Source organism: Chelonia mydas, chromosome 1 (genome assembly GCF_015237465.2).
Source record: "Chelonia mydas isolate rCheMyd1 chromosome 1, rCheMyd1.pri.v2, whole genome shotgun sequence".
Taxonomy (NCBI): domain Eukaryota; kingdom Metazoa; phylum Chordata; order Testudines; family Cheloniidae; genus Chelonia; species Chelonia mydas.
Window position 1 is genome coordinate 305,709,757 of NC_057849.1, and position 19,827 is coordinate 305,729,583.

Sequence of the window (19,827 nt, forward strand, 5' to 3'; positions counted from 1 at the left end):
ATACCTGAACATAAATGAAAAGGTGCACGAATGTCTCATAGATAGGGAAAGGAGTTAAGAAAGAGCCATTAAAAGAATCCAGGTTTCAGAGTAACAGCCGTGTTAGTCTGTATTCGTAAAAAGAAAAGGAGTACTTGTGGCACCTTAGAGACTAACCAGTTTATTTGAGCATGAGCTTTCGTGAGCTACAGCTCACTTCATCGGATGCATAGCATATCGTGGAAACTGCAGAAGACCTCTTCTGCAGTTTCCACGATATGCTATGCATCCGATGAAGTGAGCTGTAGCTCACGAAAGCTCATGCTCAAATAAACTGGTTAGTCTCTAAGGTGCCACAAGTACTCCTTTTCTTTTTAAAAGAATCCAGACATAATTCTGTATGTAGATGGGTCAAGAAAGTATGAAAATAAAGTGCAAATACAGAATGAGCAGTGGTAGTTAGTAATGAAACAGTAATAGTGTCAGGTCAGCTGAATGGTTCAAAATCAGACCAAAAAGCAGAGTTAACAGCCCTCACTGAAGCTCTAAGATTGGGGGAGGACAAAAGGCTCAGAGTGTACACAGATAGCAGATATGCATTCGGAATAGTGCATAACTACATGAAAGTGTGGTCACGCAGGGGTTTTAGAACAACAACTGGCAAATCCATTAATAATATAAATGCAGTTAAAAAACTAACAAAAGCTGTCCAACTACCATGAGAACTAGCAGTAGTCAAAATAAAAGCACACGATAAAATCTCAATCAAGAAACAAAAAATAAAACAAAAACACAAGTTAAAGGAACAAGGCTGTGTGTATAAAAATCACCTTTGGTATGGGACTGGCGGGGGGAGGAGCTGGTAGCCTTTAAGTGCATACGGGCTCTGCAGCTCCATGCCATCCACTCCCTAGCTCACCTGGGATGAAGGCAAATAAAAGCTGCCCTAAAGCACTGGTGGTGGCCAGCCATAAAACATGCCTTACAATTTCTTTAAAAATGTGTCATATGTGCCCAAGTAAATGTGGGTAAAAAAAAAAAAGAAGTACCCCTAAGCCATTAATCATGCCCAGAAGGACCACGGCATAATCTACAGATTAATTTTTCTGGGCCCTTCGCAGACAGGTTACAGAACTACATTACGGTATTAAACAATAAATTAAAAAAAAACTATACAACCAAGTAAAAAAATAAATAAATAAAACCCAGCTAAATAATAAGAGCAGTTTGAACAAACCTGCATTTAAAAATTAGAAAAAAATAAAAATATTTGAAAGGCACCAAAATCAGTTAAAACTGTTTAAACCAGTGCTTGCCAATACTAACAATATCTCCACAGGTAAACAGGAAAAAGAACTGAAGGATAACTATAAGAAAATTCCTGCTGTAGCTCCTGCTGCCCCAGTGGTGCATGATAAAGGATGCAAGTAGTATGCCATGTAAAAGGGAGGACTGGATACTAAGAGGGCCAGTTAACTAATCCTAAACAGTTTAAAGAATCTGTCAAACTCTATATCCACCTCATTAAATATAACAAAATACTTGGGTCAAAAATTCATCAGCCTGTTAATAAATGGTACCAAAATAAAGGAATTGAAAAAAAGTTGTTAAAGGGCAGGGCAAGCATTGGCCATCACCACACAGGGAATTGTAACCAATCCCCTGAATGGCCAGGTCCCCCTAGCCCTTATGGAAGTGGTGGAACCCCATCTCCTCAGTATCCCTCCATGGGAATGGGGAAACAGAAAATCAATAAGAGTCCAAAGACCGGTTTGGACAGGTCATAGTATAATCTTCAATCTCCTAGTGCCTCTGGAAATCCCTCACTCACAACGAGCTAGAATGGTAACCTCCCTGCCAGTATGGAGGAAAGGTCATGTTACTAAAATAAAAAGCATTGAATATTCCGAGGTCTTCAGAAAAGCATTGTACCCTAGTGAATATTGCACCCACTCTAATAAGGAAATTCTATGTATATGCCCTTATAGTGTTCTAACAAATTTGTCTAGGTTCAAGGTGGCCGTCACTGAAAAACTGGTGCACATGGAGCTGATGTGTAACTGCCCAAAACCACTCCATCGAGTTAAATGAAAAGCTCTGTCCCCCGACACATCCATCCATGTGCATAACGGTCCCCCGAAGGGCAACTGTTAATGGGACACGTTTCCACCGTACTCCGTCAATGACGGGTTACCTTGCATGAAATCTGGAATGGCACTATGGCAGTAAGTATCTAAAGAAGGGTCTTCTGGCTCTGCAGGCGAAGCTCAAGCAGTTGGTGGCCAAGGCCCAAAAACACATTGGAAAAGGGTGTCTGAGGTACACTCGGATAGGGGAGACTGTGAACTAGGCCAGTGTTAAGTACTCTAAGGCACGGAATCAGGCAGTGGAGGTTAAATCAATAATTATAGGCAATGCAATCTCAGGTAATGAAATCCCCTGGGGATGAATCTGGGTGCTATTTTGCCAAATTATGTGGGAAGTGTCCATCCTAACATTCCTGATGGGGTTAATATTTTACCGGCAACACCGAAGTAACCTAAAAACTTTAAAAATGTTGTATTTGACCTGGCGAGTTAAAAAACCCTAGGGTCAAGAGCAGGGACTGAAGGGCCAAAATCCATTTGCTGTGGATATAAGATCTTAACTGTAGTTTTTGCTAAAAACTTTTCATATAGGCCAGGATGAGAACTAGCTAACAAAAAACAATACATGGCTAAAAAAAAAAGCTGGGGTAAACATACAACCTTGTGTGTTTCAAGTCAGTAAGCAGAGTCAGCATAACTCTGAATGTAATTGGGCGTCCTTATCGTGAGTTATAAACACATAAAGCGCTGAGAAAGGTCTCACGATTATTCGCTAATGCAAAGAGAAGACAGCGGTACAATACCTCTCAGATCCCAGACAGAGTTCAGAAAAAGGCCTAATATGATTGACATGAGTTTTGACACCCTCCCCTCACAAATGTATGCTAATCCTAGCCCACAAAAATACAAGGTAAACTTACAAACAATTGTTATTGTTAAGTACTAATTTACTGCTTTTTTGCTTTAGAACTCTAGAAATGTACCTGTTGGTCAACCAGGAAAGCTGCTACCTCATTCCTCTGGACCCCAAAATCAGGATTTAACCTATACACGTTAATAAAAATAGTTTGGGGGTAATTACCTGTGTGTCATCAATATGTTAATTTAAGCCTTGGGCAGAGCCATTATGTAATTTTCTAGACCCGTGGCTTATTGTGCTTATCTTGTCTCGCTGCTAAAACCTATCCAGGGGCTTGGGAAAACCCATCCCCGTCTCTTCTCTTCCCCCATTAGCACTCTATATAATCTATTGTAATTAATTGTTCTGCAGTGTCTCTAAGTCTAATAAGCAAAGTAACACTGCCAGTGCTGTGTGAAATAAAATCCTGTGCTTAACTCCACACAGTGTGGAAAGCTGTCCTTCAAACTGGGATTATTTAGTCTGCAGAAGAGAAGAATGAGGGGGGATTTGATAGCTGCTTTCAACTACCTGAAAGGGGGTTCTAAAGAGGATGGATCTAGACTGTTCTCAGTGGTATCGGATGACAAAACAAGGAGCAATGGTCTCAAGTTGCAATGGGGGAGGTTTAGGTTGGATATTAGCAAAAACTTTTTCACTAGGAGGGTAGTGAAGTACTGGAATGGGTTATCTAGGGAGGTGGTGGAATCTTCTTCCTTAGAGGTCTTTAAGGTCATGCTTGACAAAGCCCTGGCTGAGATGATTTAATTGGGGATTAGTCCTGCTTTTAGCAGGGGGTTGGACTAGATGACCTCCTGAGGTCCCTTCCAACCCTGATATTCTATGATTCTATGAACTTTAGTTAATTCCCTTCTCCACACACCCAAACTGTTGAATGACACAATACTACACTTTTATAGTAGAGCTGTAAAAATTCCTTTTGAGTAGCCATAATTTTGGTAACTAAAAACCTAGAGAGGGAAATCATAAAAGTAGAGGATTTCTTTTTAGTTTTTAAAAGCACATGCAAAAAGTACTTATATTTCCCAGTGGCAGAAAAAGAAAAAATTCTGTGTGGAAAAAAAGCATTTTTAGACAAGCGTATTTTACAGGATAATGATCAATGGCAGAATACGATGTAATGTAGGAGCTTGATTACTGTGGAGACCCACTGTCTCTCTCTCTCTCTCCCGATCATTACTGTTCTTCTCTATTCTCAAACAGATTAGTGGCTATTTCTTGCCTCTAAAAAAGTGAACAATTGGTAAGACATAATTGAATAAAATTGTGGCTTAAACGCTCCACTGAATCGATATAGCTTTTGTGAAATTCATTCACTGTTAGTTTGGTACAAAGACGTGATAAAAATGTATTCCATCATCTTCTGTTCAGAGCCCAGCAAAATACGCTGGGACAAAATGGTGTTTCAGAAAAGATGGATCAGTTCATTTCAGTTTCCTTTTTCCTCTTCACAGCTGGATGCCAGACAGGTATATTCGGCTTCTCTGTTCATAGTATCTTAATTTTGAAGGGTGATCTGTTAAATCCTTGTCCATGACTGACCACACTCATGACAATCCAGAAAGGAAAGTTTTACTAAAACCAAAAACAATAGGATCCATGAAGGTAGGTATCCCTTTAGAAATACAATAATTTATCTCCAAACCATCTTAGAAACAGAATAGGAACAATGTTGAAAGTTATACAAAAACCTGAACCTAAATTAATTATTAAAAGTGAATATACACTATCTATGTCATGATCACTACCACTCCGATAATACTCGCATCCCAAATTATTTTCAAACATGTAATGCTTATTTGACTAACTTTTGTAGATGCTATACCAAAAGCCACTTGGCTCCAAATGAACCACCAGCTACAAAACAAAGATTTATACATATATGCATTTCCCATAAAAATCATTCAAAGGTATATCTATATAATTATGTTCCTGGAATTCATAATTTGTTTTTTAAAGAGGGTTTTACATGAACTTATTTTGGCGCTCCGAAAACAAGTTCAATGAAATCACATCTAAAAATGTAACCAGAGGAGAGCCATTTTAGGAGAAAGAAGTTAAGCTCAAATAGGGAAAGCAAACATTAAAGAATGTTTAGATAAGTTAGAAAAGGAGTACTTGTGGCACCTTAAAGACTAACAAATTTATTTGAGCATAAGCTTTCGTGAGCTACAGCTCACTTCATCGGATGCATGCAGTGGAAAATACAGTGGAGATATTTTATATACACAGAACATCAAACAATGGGTGTTACTATACATGCTGTAACGAGTGCGATCAGGTAAGGTGAGCTATTACCAGCAGGAGAGCAAAGGGAAAAAAACCTTTTGTAGTGATAATCAAGGTGGGCCATTTCTAGCAGTTGACAAGAACGTCTGAGGAACAGTGGCGGGGGGGGAATAAACGGGGAGAAATAGTTTTACTTTGTGTAATGACCCATCCACTCCCAGTCTTTATTCAAGCCTAATTTAATGGTGTCCAGTTTGCAAATTAATTCCAATTCAGCAGTCTCTCGCTGGAGTCTGTTTCTGAAGTTTTTTTTGTTGAAGAATTGCCACTTTTAGGTCTGTAATCGAGTGACCAGAGAGATTGAAGTGTTCTCCGACTGGTTTTTGAATGTTATAATTCTTGACGTCTGATTTGTGTCCATTTATTCTTTTATGTACAGACTGTCCGGTGTGGCCAATGTACATGGCAGAGGGGCACTGCTGGCTCATGATGGCATAGATCACATTGGTAAATGTGCAGGTGAACGAGCCTCTGACAGTGTGGCTGATGTGATTAGGCCCTATGATGCTGTCCCCTGAATAGATATGTGGACACAGTTGGCAACAGGCTTTGTTGCAAGGATAGGTTCCTGGGTTAGTGTTTTTGTTGTGTGGTTGCTGGTGAGTATTTGCTTCAGGGGGCTGTCTGTAAGCAAGGACTGGGCTGTCTCCCAAGATCTGTGAGAGTGATGGGTCGTCCCTCAGGATAGGTTGTAGATCCTTATGATGCGCTGGAGAGGTTTCAGTTGGGGGCTGAAGGTGATGGCTAGTAGTGTTCTGTTATTTTCTTTGTTGTGCCTGTCCTGTAGTAGGTAACCTCTGGGTACTCTTCTGGCTCTGTCAGTCTGTTTCTTCACTTCAGCAGGCATGTATTATAGTTGTAAGTTAGATAAGTTAGATATATTCAAGTCAGCACTGCCTGATGAAATTCAGGATAGGGTACTTAAGGAACTAGCTGAATTATTATTTAGTGATTATCTTCAGGAACTGATGGAGGACGGGTGAGGTCCTAAAGGACTGCAGAAAGGCGAATTTAGTACCTATCTTTTAAAAAGGATCCGGGGAATTATAGACCATACAGGCTAACTTCGATAACTGAAAAGATACTGGAACAATTTATTAAACAATCAATTTGAAAGCACATAGAGAATAGTAGGGTAATAAGTAATAGCCAGCATGGATTTGTCAAGAACATGTCATGCCAAACCAGCCTAATTTCCTTCTTTGACAGGGTGCCTGGCCTAGTGGAAGGGGGAAGCAGTAGATGTAATATATTTTGATTTTAGTGAGGCTTTCGATATACTCTCATATGACAGTATCATAAGAAAACTAGGGACATGGGGTCTAGATGAAATTACTATGAAGGGCATGCATAACTGGTTGAAAGACCATATTCCAAGTGTAATTATCAATGTTTTGTTGTCAAATGGGCGGACATATCTGATAGGGTCGCACAGGGGTCCATCCTGGGTCTGCTACTATTCAACATTTTCATTAATGACTTGGATAATGGAGTGGAGAATATGCTTATAATATTTGCACCAATCTGGGGGAAGGGGGTTGGAAGCATATATGAGGAAAGGACTGGAATTCAAAAAGACGTTGACAAATTAGATAATTGGTCTGAAATCAAGATGAAATTGAATAAAGACAAGCAAAAAGTACTTAGGAAGGAAAAATCAAATGCACAATTACAAAATGGGGAATAACTAGCTAGATGGTAGTACTGCTGAAAAGGATATGGGGTTCATAGTAGATCACAAATTAAATGAAGTCAACAATGTGATGCAGTTGCAAAACAGGCTAATATAATTTTGGGGTGTGTTAACAGGAGTGTCATACATAAGACACACGAGGTAATTGTCCGGCTCTACTTGGCATTAGTGAGGCCTCAGCTGGAGTACTGTATCCAGTTCTGGGTGCCATATTTTAAGAAAGATGTGGACAAATATGAGAAAGTCCAGAGCGGAACAACAAAGATGATAGAAGATTTAGAAAATCTGACCTATGCGGAAAAGGTAAAAAACTGGACATGTTTAGTCTTGAGAAACAAAGACTGAGGGAGGGCTGGATCACAGTCTTCAAATATGTCAAGGCCTTTCATAAAGAGGGTGGTGATTGATTGTTCTCCATGTCTACTGAAGGTAGGACAAGAAGTAATTAGTTTAATCTGCAGAAAGAAAATTTTTGTTATGATATTAGGAAAAACTTTCTAACTATATGGAAAGCTAAGCACTGAAATAGGCTTCCAAGCAAGGTTATGGAATTCCTGTCATTGGAGGTTTTTAAGAACAGGTAAGAAATCATCTGTCAGGGATGGTCTAGATATATTCAGTCCTGCCTCAGCACTTTTTAGGGCCCCACCACCTGTACAATTCTATGATTCTATATTTTGCTGTTCTATATAAACATTCCCCTGTACTGTCTTAAAGCAAATCAGTATTGTGCTAGGGTATTAGAAGTAGAAAAACATGATCACAAATTGAGTGAAATGGAAAATGTTATGCATCAGCATGCAAAAAATGTGAAAAGTAAAATCAGATTTTTACAGTTAGTTAAGCTTTATATATCTACTGAGATAGAGAGAAAACATTTTTTTAAAATATCTGAAAATATTTCTTGTTAAATATCTCTCTTTTAACAAAAAACGTTTCACAAAATACATATCATGTTCTCAGGTTGGAAACTTAAAGAACACAGGACTATATTTTTAAACGTATTTAATCACCTAAAGATCAAGACAGATACCTAGATGGATTTTTAAAAATACCCAGATGCCCAATTCCTATTGATTTTAAAATCTGGGCCTTAGTCTTCATCATTAAATTCCTCCTAAAAACAACTTCACACATGCTATTTGCCCCTTTTATTAATGCCAAATAAAATATTTTTCCCCATGATCATGAATATGTTGGTGGGTATTACGTGAGTAGATTTTGCTCCTGGTCTGGTACATTTTCATGATTTTGTAAGCCTAATCTAACATCTGTTTGTCATCTTTGTTCTCTATAATCTATTCAAGACCATATTCAATGAGTAATCTGGTAGCTAGGTGATTTTTTTTAATTGCTTGTGCCGAACTATGAGTACATAAAGAATTATGAAAACATATTGGCTATTTCTAGTTGAAAAATAAAATGATATATACAACAAGTTCTTGGTTCTCAGCTGCTGTACCTTGGAATTGTTCCTTTATGGTATGATGCACAGACAGAATAATTGTGACATCTTTCGCAGTATGGACCTTCTCTGGGGATTAATCAGGGGTGTGTAGTAAAGAAGGCTGTTGTCTGTAGGATCCCTATTTCATTTGTTGCAAAAGTCAGAAGATGTGCAGTGAATGAGGCAGGGGAAGAGAAAGGACAGCCTCATGCTATGCAGTTGAATGCTACCCTGGAGAATTGGATTCTATCCCTGCCTCTACCAGAGTTCCAGTGTGATGCTGGGCAAGTCACACCAAAATTTTCACAGGTGATCACTACCTGTGTGACACCCATTTCCTGAGTGCATGGAATAATTTTAGTTCAATGTGTTAAATAAGTATTACGTGAACAGAGAATTTAATTTGGCAAAGACAATCTGAAAATGTAGCCCAAATAGAAGGATATTGATTACGGCTTTGTACTCATATCGGAACTGAGATTTTCAATGCACTAGCCATTATATGTATGCATTTTCACATTAAATCAAACTAAGTTGAGTTGGAGACAGAAGACCATTGTAATATGAAATTGACTGAAGGACAGAGCACTAAAAGAACATCGAAGCACACCAAAATCTCTTTGGTTTGTTTAAAGGGGGGGGGGGGGGGTTGCTGCACTTTTATAGCTCAGATATAACCATTGTGAAATACCATGCCATAACTAAAATAGCCACGGTTAATAATTGTGATTATTTTGCTTAGTCCTGAGCATGGTGTCCCCTAAGTTATGTAAAAGCCATACTCCTGAGCTGGCAGTAAGAGAAACAATTAGTAAGAGCTGGCCTACCTTTTTTATTTTTCCCCTAGATTAATATATTAAGTAATTTTTGGGATAAAATAACTTGGTGCCCAACACCATTTAAAATTACCCCTTTGAACCCCACACAATCCAACCGGATTCTAGAATTGCACACCTAGCTGGAAGTAAACAGAAAGACATGTCATGCCTGCCACAGACCTAAAATGGATTTTCAATGTTGCAATTCTCAATAGGGATGGGCTTGACACATCTGAGAACTGACTGTGTCAAAAAATAGTTCTAGTTTGGATCACTGTCACAGGACAGTCACCTAAGCCCCTCAATGCTATGGGAAAAGGGGAACTCCAACCATTGCTTTGAAACCTGAATCTGTCTACAAACCATCATGTTCTAGGAAAGGAAAGGCTCACTTTACAGAACAGAGCCTCTTGGTACTAAAGAGGCTTTAGTGCCTAACTTCCCTCAAAGATGCACAACCGCACAGCAGCCTGCTAAGCCCTGCGCAGGGGCTCAGGGCTGAGGCAGGGAGAGGTGCCTTTCCCCACCGCCTCAGCACAGACCTGCCCCAGACCTGCTGCGGCCGAGGAAGAGGCACCTCTCCCCACTCCCACCCAAACCCAGGTGCTGCTGCAGGGAGAGATATCTGCGGGGAGTCCTCTCTCCCAGCCGTAGCCCCTGGGCAGTCTGCACCCCAAACCCCTCAACCCTGCTCCACCCCAGAGCCTGCACACCCAGCCGGATCCCTCACCCCCGTACCGCACCCCAACCATCTGCCCCAGCCTTGAGCCCCTCATCCCCCCCACACCCCAATAATCCTGTACCCCAGCCCTGAGCCCCCTCTCACACTCCGAACCTCTCGACCCCACCCCCACCACATGAATTTTGTTATGTACACCAATATGAAGGTGATGTGTCACACATCACCTCCATATTGGTGTACGTAACAAAATTCTTTCCGCACATTGTTCAGTGCTCATTGAAGAATAATCCATTTTTTTTCATAGAATCTTATTTTAAGCAGTTGGTTGATCCCACCACAGGAAGTTATTTATTTCATATAGCAGCTATGCTTCTGTATATAAAATGAGGGTATTTTAAAATTTAAAATTAAGGGTATTTTTAAACGTCCCAATTCTCCTGTTGTTCTGTTGACTCACAACAAATGTATTGTGTTGGCAAGAACAGGAGGTTGCATGCTTGTTCTTTTCTTTGTTGGATTGCTTATACTTTTTTAAAATTAGCAAAATGGTGCTTATGTAGATCTGTGCTCTCTTCTTGCTCTTGTTGTTCAGGTTTTCTTTTGTAAATGTTGGTTTGTCCATTACTTGTTCTGCCAGTTGCAAATATTTATTTTGATAGGGTCATCATTCACTTCTCCTATCATGTTTCCTACAGTGACAGTTAATAAGTAAGTAAGTAATGCATGTTGTGTACTAATGTGGTGGCTAACCCCAATTTAATCTCAACCTCTTTTCCTAATCTAGACAAAGACCAAGATTCTTAAATCAGGTCTTGCAAATTGCTCAGTTCCAAGCATTCCTAGAGCCAGAGACTTGGCATAGGTGGAGCTGGTTGATACTGAGGTACTGACATCTTTTCCTTGAGAACAGTGTAAGCTATGAAGCATTTGAAGTTTATTGATCCAGCTAAAAGTCAGAGTTGAATGAGTTCTTGGATATGAAAGTCAGAAGTTTACAGTGGGGATTACAGTGGACAAGAAGCTGGATATGAGTCAACAGTGTGCCCTTGTCGCCAAGAAGGCTAACAGCATATTGGGCTGCATTAGTAGGAGCATTGCCAGCAGATCTAGGGAAGTGATTATTCTCCTCTATTTGGCACTGGTGAGGCCACATTTGGAGTATTGCATACACTTTTGAGCCCTCCACTACAGAAAGGATGTGGACAAATTGGAAAGAGTCCAGTGGAGGGCAACAAAAATGATTAGAGGTCTGGGGCACATGACTTATGAGGAGAGACTGAGGGAACTGGGCTTATTTAGTCTGCAGAAGAGAAGAATGAGGGGGGATTTGATACCTGAAGGGGGGTTCCAAAGAGGATGGAGCTAGGCTGTTCTCAGTGGTGGCAGATGACAGAACAAGGAGCAATGGTCTCAAGTTGCAGTGGGGGAGCTCTAGGTTGGATATTAGGAAACACTATTTCACTAGGAGAGTGGTGAAGCACTGGAATGGGTTACCTAGTGAGGTGGTGGAATCTCTGCATCCTTAGAGCTTTTTAAGGTCTGGCTTGACAAAGCCCTGGCTGGGATGATTTAGGTGGGGTTGGTCCTGCTGTGAGCAGGGGGTTGGACTAGATGACCTCCTGAGGTCTCTTCCAACCCTAATCTTCTATGATTCTATGATTCTATTTAGAGATTTCCCGCCTCTTCCTCCCGCCCCTGACAGAGGTTCTCAAAGATGCAGTTTGGAGAGAGAAAGGTGCTTCCCTCAAGTTGAAACATGCAGAGGCCATCTCAAAGAACATAATGTTATTGGGAGTGTAACAGTACACCCCATTAGACTTCAAAAGTCCAAGTTTACCTGTTCACCACAGATGAACCTTTTTGAAACTTTTGCCCTTAAAATAACCTTAATGGCATTATTAATTGCATGATATGAAGACCGAGACTCTTTTAGATTCAGTATCACTTCAATAAAATTACTAAAATTTAGGTATTTGTTATGCATCATTTTTAAGAAAATCAGTTGTGATGCCAACAGACCCTGAACTGTACAGTGAGCTGAAGAACACTGCTTTGATATAATTCAAAGCAGTAGGTGACTATAGATTTTACTGCACTTAAACTGTAATTTGACGTCTGGAACTAGCTAATCACATCAGGAGTTGACACTATTTCAGCTAGCAGCAATTTTTTGGATTCTAATATTCCTAAGAGTTTTTTTCTTCCAGAGGCAGAAAAGCAAAGGTGTAAGAACAAAATCAGGAAGAGAAAGTTAAACATGACAGTAGTAAACTGTAAGACTACAAGCTAAAATAATATTGAAATACAGTTTCTCAAGTTAAGGTAGTTAACTTAAGTGCAGTTAAACCAAATATACACATATGTAACAGATAAACTAAAATGTAGGTTTGGCTCCCCTTCCATCGCATACTTTACTTCACCATCACACATACCAAAAATCAGATGACAGCACTGTGGATACCACCAACTGCATATTATTAATCCACAAAAAATAAATAGTGGAGTTAGAAAAGCTTCAAAAAGAATGACTCAGAACTCAAAGTTGGAAAATGTCCAAGACACCCCTGTATTTTTTTTAAAGGGGGAAAAAATCCCAGGAAATGCCATCTAAAGAACAATGTTAAATAATGTTATGTTTTCATGGTTAAGTACTTAGAGTCAAGAAAATCCAAATTTAAGATTGCACATGAAATCTTAATTCTGCACCCTTGTATGCATTATGATTCAATCTCTAATTATTTGCCTGTACATATTGTAGTACTTGGGAAATATGATGTATTTAAAGGTGGTAGAGTACTTTGCAGAATCCAAGGGGTCAGTAATAGCCTTGCACAGGCAATCTTAATTTGAGGATGTTTTTGATTTGTGAGTTCTTAATTGTGCACCCTTTATGTTTTATTTAACATACTATAGCTCTTTCGATAGATTTATATTACTTAATACATGCAACTGGTGATTGAAAATGATCATCTGATTTGTCATATGGGTGCCAGAAACACTAAATTTTGCTCTAACATTCTCTTTTTAATAGCTTGACAGCCCTAAAAATATGCTTAATAGCGAAGATACGTTTAAAAGCTGGACATCTACTTCAATCTTAAACATAACAATCTTCCTTTATGAGCCATAATTTATTTTCAAGGAATCATTTTCCATATTTTTGTTAAATATTCAGAATGATAAATATTTATGATAAGAAAATATATAGAAATTGCTGTGACAGACTCCATTCAACTAAGAAAAGCAACATCTATAACAGCAAAACAATGACATCAGTGTTGGATATTTGTTATTCTAGAACAGTGTTTCCCAAACTTGGGATGCCGCTTGTTCGGGGAAAGCCCCTGGCGGGCCGGGCCGTTTTGTTTATCTGCTTCCCGCAGCCCCCATTGTCCTGGAGCAGCGAACCGCAGCCAGTGGAGCCGCGATCGGCTGAACCTGCGGACGCGGCAGGTAAACAAACCGGCCCAGCCCTCCAGGGGCTTTCCCTGAACAACCGGCGTCCCAAGTTTGGGAAACACTGTTCTAGAAGATGGACCCCTATCGCATCAAAGCAATAAAGCCATGCTTAGGTTGGTTTAATGATTTAATCTTCTAAAGGTACTCCTTAAGTGATCTCTGGCAGAAAAGGTCTTTGTCTACGTTGGTGAGCTTTTTTGAAGGGATAAAAAGCTGGAAGCAGTTGAAATGCATTAATAAATATTGCTCAGGCAGTAATAAAAGTTAAAGAGGGCTGGCATGAGAGGAAGCAATATACCTTTTAAACTAGGTCCTAGCAAGCCATAGGTTCATATGCCCATGATATCTAGCACTTTAGAATCAGTGCTAAACACTTGTCCTATTATAATGCATATATAGTGTGGAGAGTTATATATCTTATTAAAAGAGAGGAAAACCTATCTTATACAGTGTGCATTTGATACTAGCGTACTGTGACATTATATGATTTAAATATTACCACGTAGATCAGGGGTTCTCAAACTGGGGGTCAGGACCCCAGAGGGGGTTGCGAGGTTATTACATGGGGGATGGTGAGCTGTCAGCCTCAACCCCAAACCCCGCTTTGCATCCAGCATTTATAATGGTGTCAAATATATAAAGTGTTTTTTGTTTATAAGGGGGGGGGGGGTCACACTCAGAGGCTTGCTACGTGAAAGGGATAACCAGTACAAAAGTTTGAGAACCACTGATGTAGATCATTGTTGCTACCACTGAAATATAATTGCAACAAATCTTGTACAAAATATGTCATGTAAGGTGTCAATGGAAAAGTTATGGTTTGCTGAATACGATTATCCTATTTGTATGCATGCATCATTTTTGTGTCTGAAATTATGAATATTAACTATGTACCTGTATTTCAAATGTGTTTCTTCCTGTGGTAACACCCACAAGGTAGTTTACATCCAGTCTAGCCAGCCCATTGTGAATGGACTATTCAAGGTGATGGCCCACCAGCGAACACAATGGGCCATGGAAGAAGCTTATCTCCACTTGATGGACTTTCCTGTGGAGGTTCTAGACAGAATATGGGTAATGGCCCTTGCTATGACTTATCGAAGCATGCAAGCGCATATGACCAGCTCATGTGACATTGGACACCATCTTGTGCCTGTACTTTTCCACTGACTGTACTAAGAGCAGACCCACCACATGGCAGAAAGTATAAAAGGCCCTGGAAGCATCTCCAATTTGCCTCTTTCCTGCTCTGATCTCTGGACTATGGACTTACACTAATGGGAGCATTCTAACCGAAGGAATGAGGATCTTCCAATCTTTTGGACGCAACCAGAGACTTAATAAGCTAGCAGTTTATTCCATCACTGCTTCAAACCTGTTCAAAGAACCTTGCAATTATTGAATGTATTTGATTTCTTTGATCATTTTAACTCTCACCTCTTTCTTTTCTCTTATAAGTAAACCTTTAGATATTAGATACTGTTTGGCAAAAAGGTTCTTTTCCCCAAGAATCAGGGAAACACAGACAATACTGAAAGGGGTTTACATTAATGTGATCTAGGAACCTTTTAGTTGGCACCCACAAGTCTCCACAAGGGGATGTTTCAGCACAACACTTTGGTGCACACTGCTGTTTGCACTAGGGTGACCAGACGTCCCGATAAAATCTGGACTGTCCCGATATTTAGTTATTTGTCCCACGTCCCTAGTGATGTACGGTCAGGATGCCATTTGTCCCGATATTTTGCTTCGGCGGCACTCTGGCTCTTTTTTCTTTTCTTTTCTTTTTTTTTTTTTTTTTTTTGCTTGGGGCTGCAAAAAACCTAGAGCTGGCTCTGGTGGGGGAGGGGGGTGAGCCTGTGGCTGCCCCCCCATGTGTCCTGATATTTTGTTCTTGTCATCTGGTCACCCTAGTTTGCACCCTCACAATCTGAACTACGTGGCAACAGTGTAGACAAGGCCTTTGTCTTTCACATCAGTTCCATCCTGTTACTAATGTGTTTCTTTTTTTAAACCTTTCCCAATTCCATTTTGTGTACACAAGCCGATCTCATTCTTTTTTAACTTGTATTTGTGGAGACATGGGGCAAACTGTCAGCTACTGAATTGAAATGTTGGCTAAACTCTAAGCTACTTATTTGCTTTTACAATGTTTTTTATGTTCGCTCTTGCTGCTTTTTTTTACTTTGTTGATATTAAAATACTGCCAACATGCGTGAAAAGACATTCTCCAGATCAAGGGCCTCCAACTCCAGGGAGAGAGCTTCCTCCTCCTCACATGCAGCTAAAAATACAATTTGTTAATTTCATGCTTTGACTACCTGAACATCTTCCTCTATGGCCTCGTCTTAACTCCCTCTGTTACACTACAAAAATCTCTCTCTTTCTTAGGGTCTTTCTTTCCTTTTCATTGCACCACACCTGGGCAGCCCCAATGCAATATAAGTCCCCCTGCTTAGAATGAAACAAGGTTCCTCAGATCATTCAGAGGATCACAAAAAACACATCAGCTTTAAGAGTTGTTTCTATTGATGATAACCTGCAGTCACAATATCTGCAAATGCCTAGGGCTGTGCCCACATATACCTCCACAATCTCCTCTCTTCTTTTCGAACATGTACTCCCATTCTATAGTACTGGACATCTCTCAATTCCTCATTCCCTGTCAGAGATTATTCCTCTGTTCATCTGATAACATTTGTCTGGAAGAATCTGGCCATCTGCCTCTCCACTACTGACTGACTTAGATGCTTCAGATATGCAGCCTGAAACCCTCTAGTTCTGATCTACCTACAAGTGTTCCCCACATCAGTGCTTGCTATTACCAGTGCTTTATCGCTCTCATTTTCTCCTGTCTTCATCCACTATGGCACTTCTTTAATGTAAAATTTCTAACTGTGAAACAGTTATGAAATTCAATTGCACTGCATTTTCCACCTTGTCCTACCCATGTACAGAACTGTAAAACTGGCCAGATGTATTACTTTGATGGGGTGATGGTTTTGCCTTTTGCTGTCACTGAACCATCAGGTATTGGGCCACTATCAGAGGAAAGATGCTGGACTAGAAAGTCCATGGGTCTAAAACTGTATGGTAGGTTTCCTGCACAATGCAAGGAGAAAGTTCACTGACTTTTTATAGAAAAGAGGCACGCAATCACAATTACATGCTCACAATTTGGCCTAACGGAATTTTATATCTGTGTTTTGAGTTGAACTGAAGCCAACTTCACATCTGAGTTTAAGTTGTCTTTTAGAAATATTAGTGACAGCAATTGTTAAATTGTTTTTCACAAGACACACAAAGGTGCTAGTAAAACCCTCGCAATCTATCTGAAAACATATCTGCAAGAGATTCCAAATGACATTTTAACAGAGGAAAAAGCTTGTGAAGTCAATATGCAGCCAGAGGTCAACAAATCTACCAAAACCACACTTATTTTTTTTCCTCTATGGAACTCTGACTAGTTCAACTACAATGGTTCGATACTTTCCCCCTCTGAGTCCATTTCCTTCAAAAATTAAATGAAAGAAGTGAATCCTATCATTTAAAATGAAATAAGCTCAGCAGGTGAGTAAGCTTTCTGAGGATTGATTACTGAGTATTGATTTTCCACTGGTTGTGCAAGCTGAACTCCACAAGGCCGCCTTCATATTAACTTATCTCAGGCTAATTTATATAAAAAGGTTTGCATTGTCAGACGATATAGAAAAGAGCACAATGCTACAGCCTCCAATTGCTTTGTTCACACAGACTTAAAGCATATTTTTAATGATGTTTTTTAACAAACATCTTTTCTTTTGCACAGTTTACAAGTGTTTTGTTTACCTGTTCTGTTATATTTAACTATTGTTTTGTACTGGAGAGACAAGGTGGGTGAGGTAGTATCTTTTACTGCACCAACTTCTGTTGGTGAGAGAGACAAGCTTTCAGGCTACACAGAGCTCTTCTTCAGGTCCCGTAGCTCGAAAGCTTGTCTCTCTCACCAACAGAAGTTGGTGCAATAAAAGAAATTACCTCAGTCACCCTGTTTCTCTAATATCCTGAGACCAACATGGCTACAGCCACACTGTATAGTGTTTTATATGTTACATTTCCCCACTACGTTGGACAAGAGTTCAACTGTTGTTCCAAGGAAAATCACTATAATGCTCAAATACTAAACCAACCAACTATTGCAATGTCTCATTCTTTTTAAAGGTCTCTCCAAATCTTCTTGTAGAGTTCCACACTGTGAAGAAAATATATTTAATAAAAAACAATTTTAGAAGAGCTTACTGTGGCCTGGATGCTTCTGCCTGATCTGTCTGAAGTTTCTCTCCTCCTTCCACTTCCATTGTGCAGTAAACAATCCGATTGGGAGCTACTGACTTTAAACCTTGCACTTCCATTATGACAATCTAAGCAAGAAGAAAGGATCAAAAACAATTTATGTGTCAGACTTCAGAAAATGTTAAACACCACAGATATTGTGGTATTAAACTGCCACACACAGAAAAACAAATAATTAATTTGAGTCTCTATAAATAGACATTAATTTATATTTTCCCCTTACTATAATCTTTAAGTAATATATACTATAGCAATTAAGGAACAAAGAATGTAAAGTTATGCCTTGTGCTCTATTAATCTTCAATAGGGTTCTATTTGGGTACCTGTTGAAATCTCTTATGTCAACCATAAACTAAACATTGATGTGAAGTACTTACATTTAAAACTAGTGTTTACATTGAGGTCTAAATGCTAGAACATTTTAATCAAATGCTGAAATAAGTGTTCATAAAAAAGATAGTTTTCAGAGTTTTAAGGGCTGATCCAATGCACATAAAGTCAATCAATCTTTCCATTAACTTTAATGGGCATTACATCAGGCCTTTAATAAATAAGATGTACAAACGATATGAAGAACATATGTTACACTATAAAAGTGTTAGTAATTTGCTTGTTGTAAAATGGATGGATAGTTTCCAGAGGGTTGCTTAATTAATTTTGGTGTCAGAAGATATAACTAAAAATGGAGTTTTATCTTTTACGAAAATTTTATTTTAGTTGTTAATCATTATCCTTTGTCATAAAAAAAGTCTATATTCTTCAGTTTACTAGAAAGAGTATCTAATTGTTGCTGGAGAGGGTCAAAAATGTATCATGTTGCAAATAGACAGCTAAATACTAGAGCTGTGTGGAGAACGGAAGTTCTGTTTTTCAAAGGATTTCAAATCTGAATTGGAGTGAAAACAAAATTTTGAAATTCTGCAAAGGAAAATTATTTTAAAAAATTCACTTCATTTCAGGTCAGTTCAAATATTTTGTTTCAATTTTAACTTTTTAAACTTATAAATATAATATAAAATAAAACAAAATTCAGAACAGAAATCATTTCAAAACAAAAAACAGAAACATTTTGTTTGGAAAATGTTGAAACGCGATGTTTAGACATTGTCTAAACTTTTTTTCCATTTTTCTTTCTAAGTGAAAAATTGGATAAATTGACCCAAAGTTTCTCCAGCAGTTCTACTAATATACTCACTTAAGAAATACTTTAAAGCTGTCTTGATTTAAAAAAACATGACATATTTGTTCACATTCACTTCTCTAAAATATATATATGAACAGCCTCTATCATATGCAGTTTCTTTAGATGGTGAAGAAGCAAGTTCTCATTGCTTCCAGAGTGGCACATAAGCATGATGATGTCATCATAGTAACGCACACAAATAGGAAGCCCTAGGATGTGTCCACAAACTCTTCCAATTTGTATAAACACTTCCATATGAAAATGAGTTGTAGAAAAACAAACAAGATGTATACAGAACTTTCAGTTTTAAGCATCAAAGATGTACCATAAAAGTAAAAAAAGTCATCTTTAAACTGAAAATGTCCCTGTAAAGCAACAAAACTCTAAATAATTGAGGTTATATTTTCCTCTCAAACCATATGTGCAGCTCCTCTTAATGCTAAATGACATTACATATTATAAACAAAATGCATACCCTTGATTTTTACTGTATTATGAACTGACATGCAAAATTCTAATCTAGTTGGAAAACTATGCTAGTGTAGTTATTTTTCAATATTAGCTAATCTTTACAGAAAGTACAGTAGTTGTCCCAGTAATGAGAGACTCAGACCAATTATGGATACCAGACAATAACGCATTATGAGAGGAAAGATGTTCTTGTGACTAAAGCACAAGACGGGGAGTCAAAGGACTTGGATTCTATTCACAGCCGCACCACATATTTCTTCTGTGGCTTTGAGCTTTTCTCTGTGCTCCAGTTTACCTCTTTACAGCTCTGTAACACAAAGATAATAGCCCAGATTTTCTGTTTGCTCAGGAAGAGGTCAGTGCAGCAGAAAAGAGAGAGAGACACGTTTTCTTCATCTGTCCCCTCAGGCAACATGCTGGGTAATAGAAACTGCAGGGGGACTCTGGAACACATTGCAACAGCAGCGA

The 19,827-nt window shown here is 38.9% G+C and overlaps 1 protein-coding gene across 26 annotated transcripts in view; it reads right to left on the reverse strand.

Moving 5' to 3' along the window:
• CADPS2 (calcium dependent secretion activator 2) overlaps positions 1-19,827 on the reverse strand; it is a 556,952-nt gene that overhangs the window by 302,833 nt on the left and 234,292 nt on the right. For all 26 annotated transcript variants that reach the window (XM_037888978.2, XM_037888976.2, XM_037888967.2 and 23 more), the window contains exon 6: positions 17,652-17,773. In XM_037888978.2, coding sequence (XP_037744906.1) covers positions 17,652-17,773 — 122 coding nt within the window. The remainder of the gene's footprint in view (positions 1-17,651; positions 17,774-19,827) is intronic.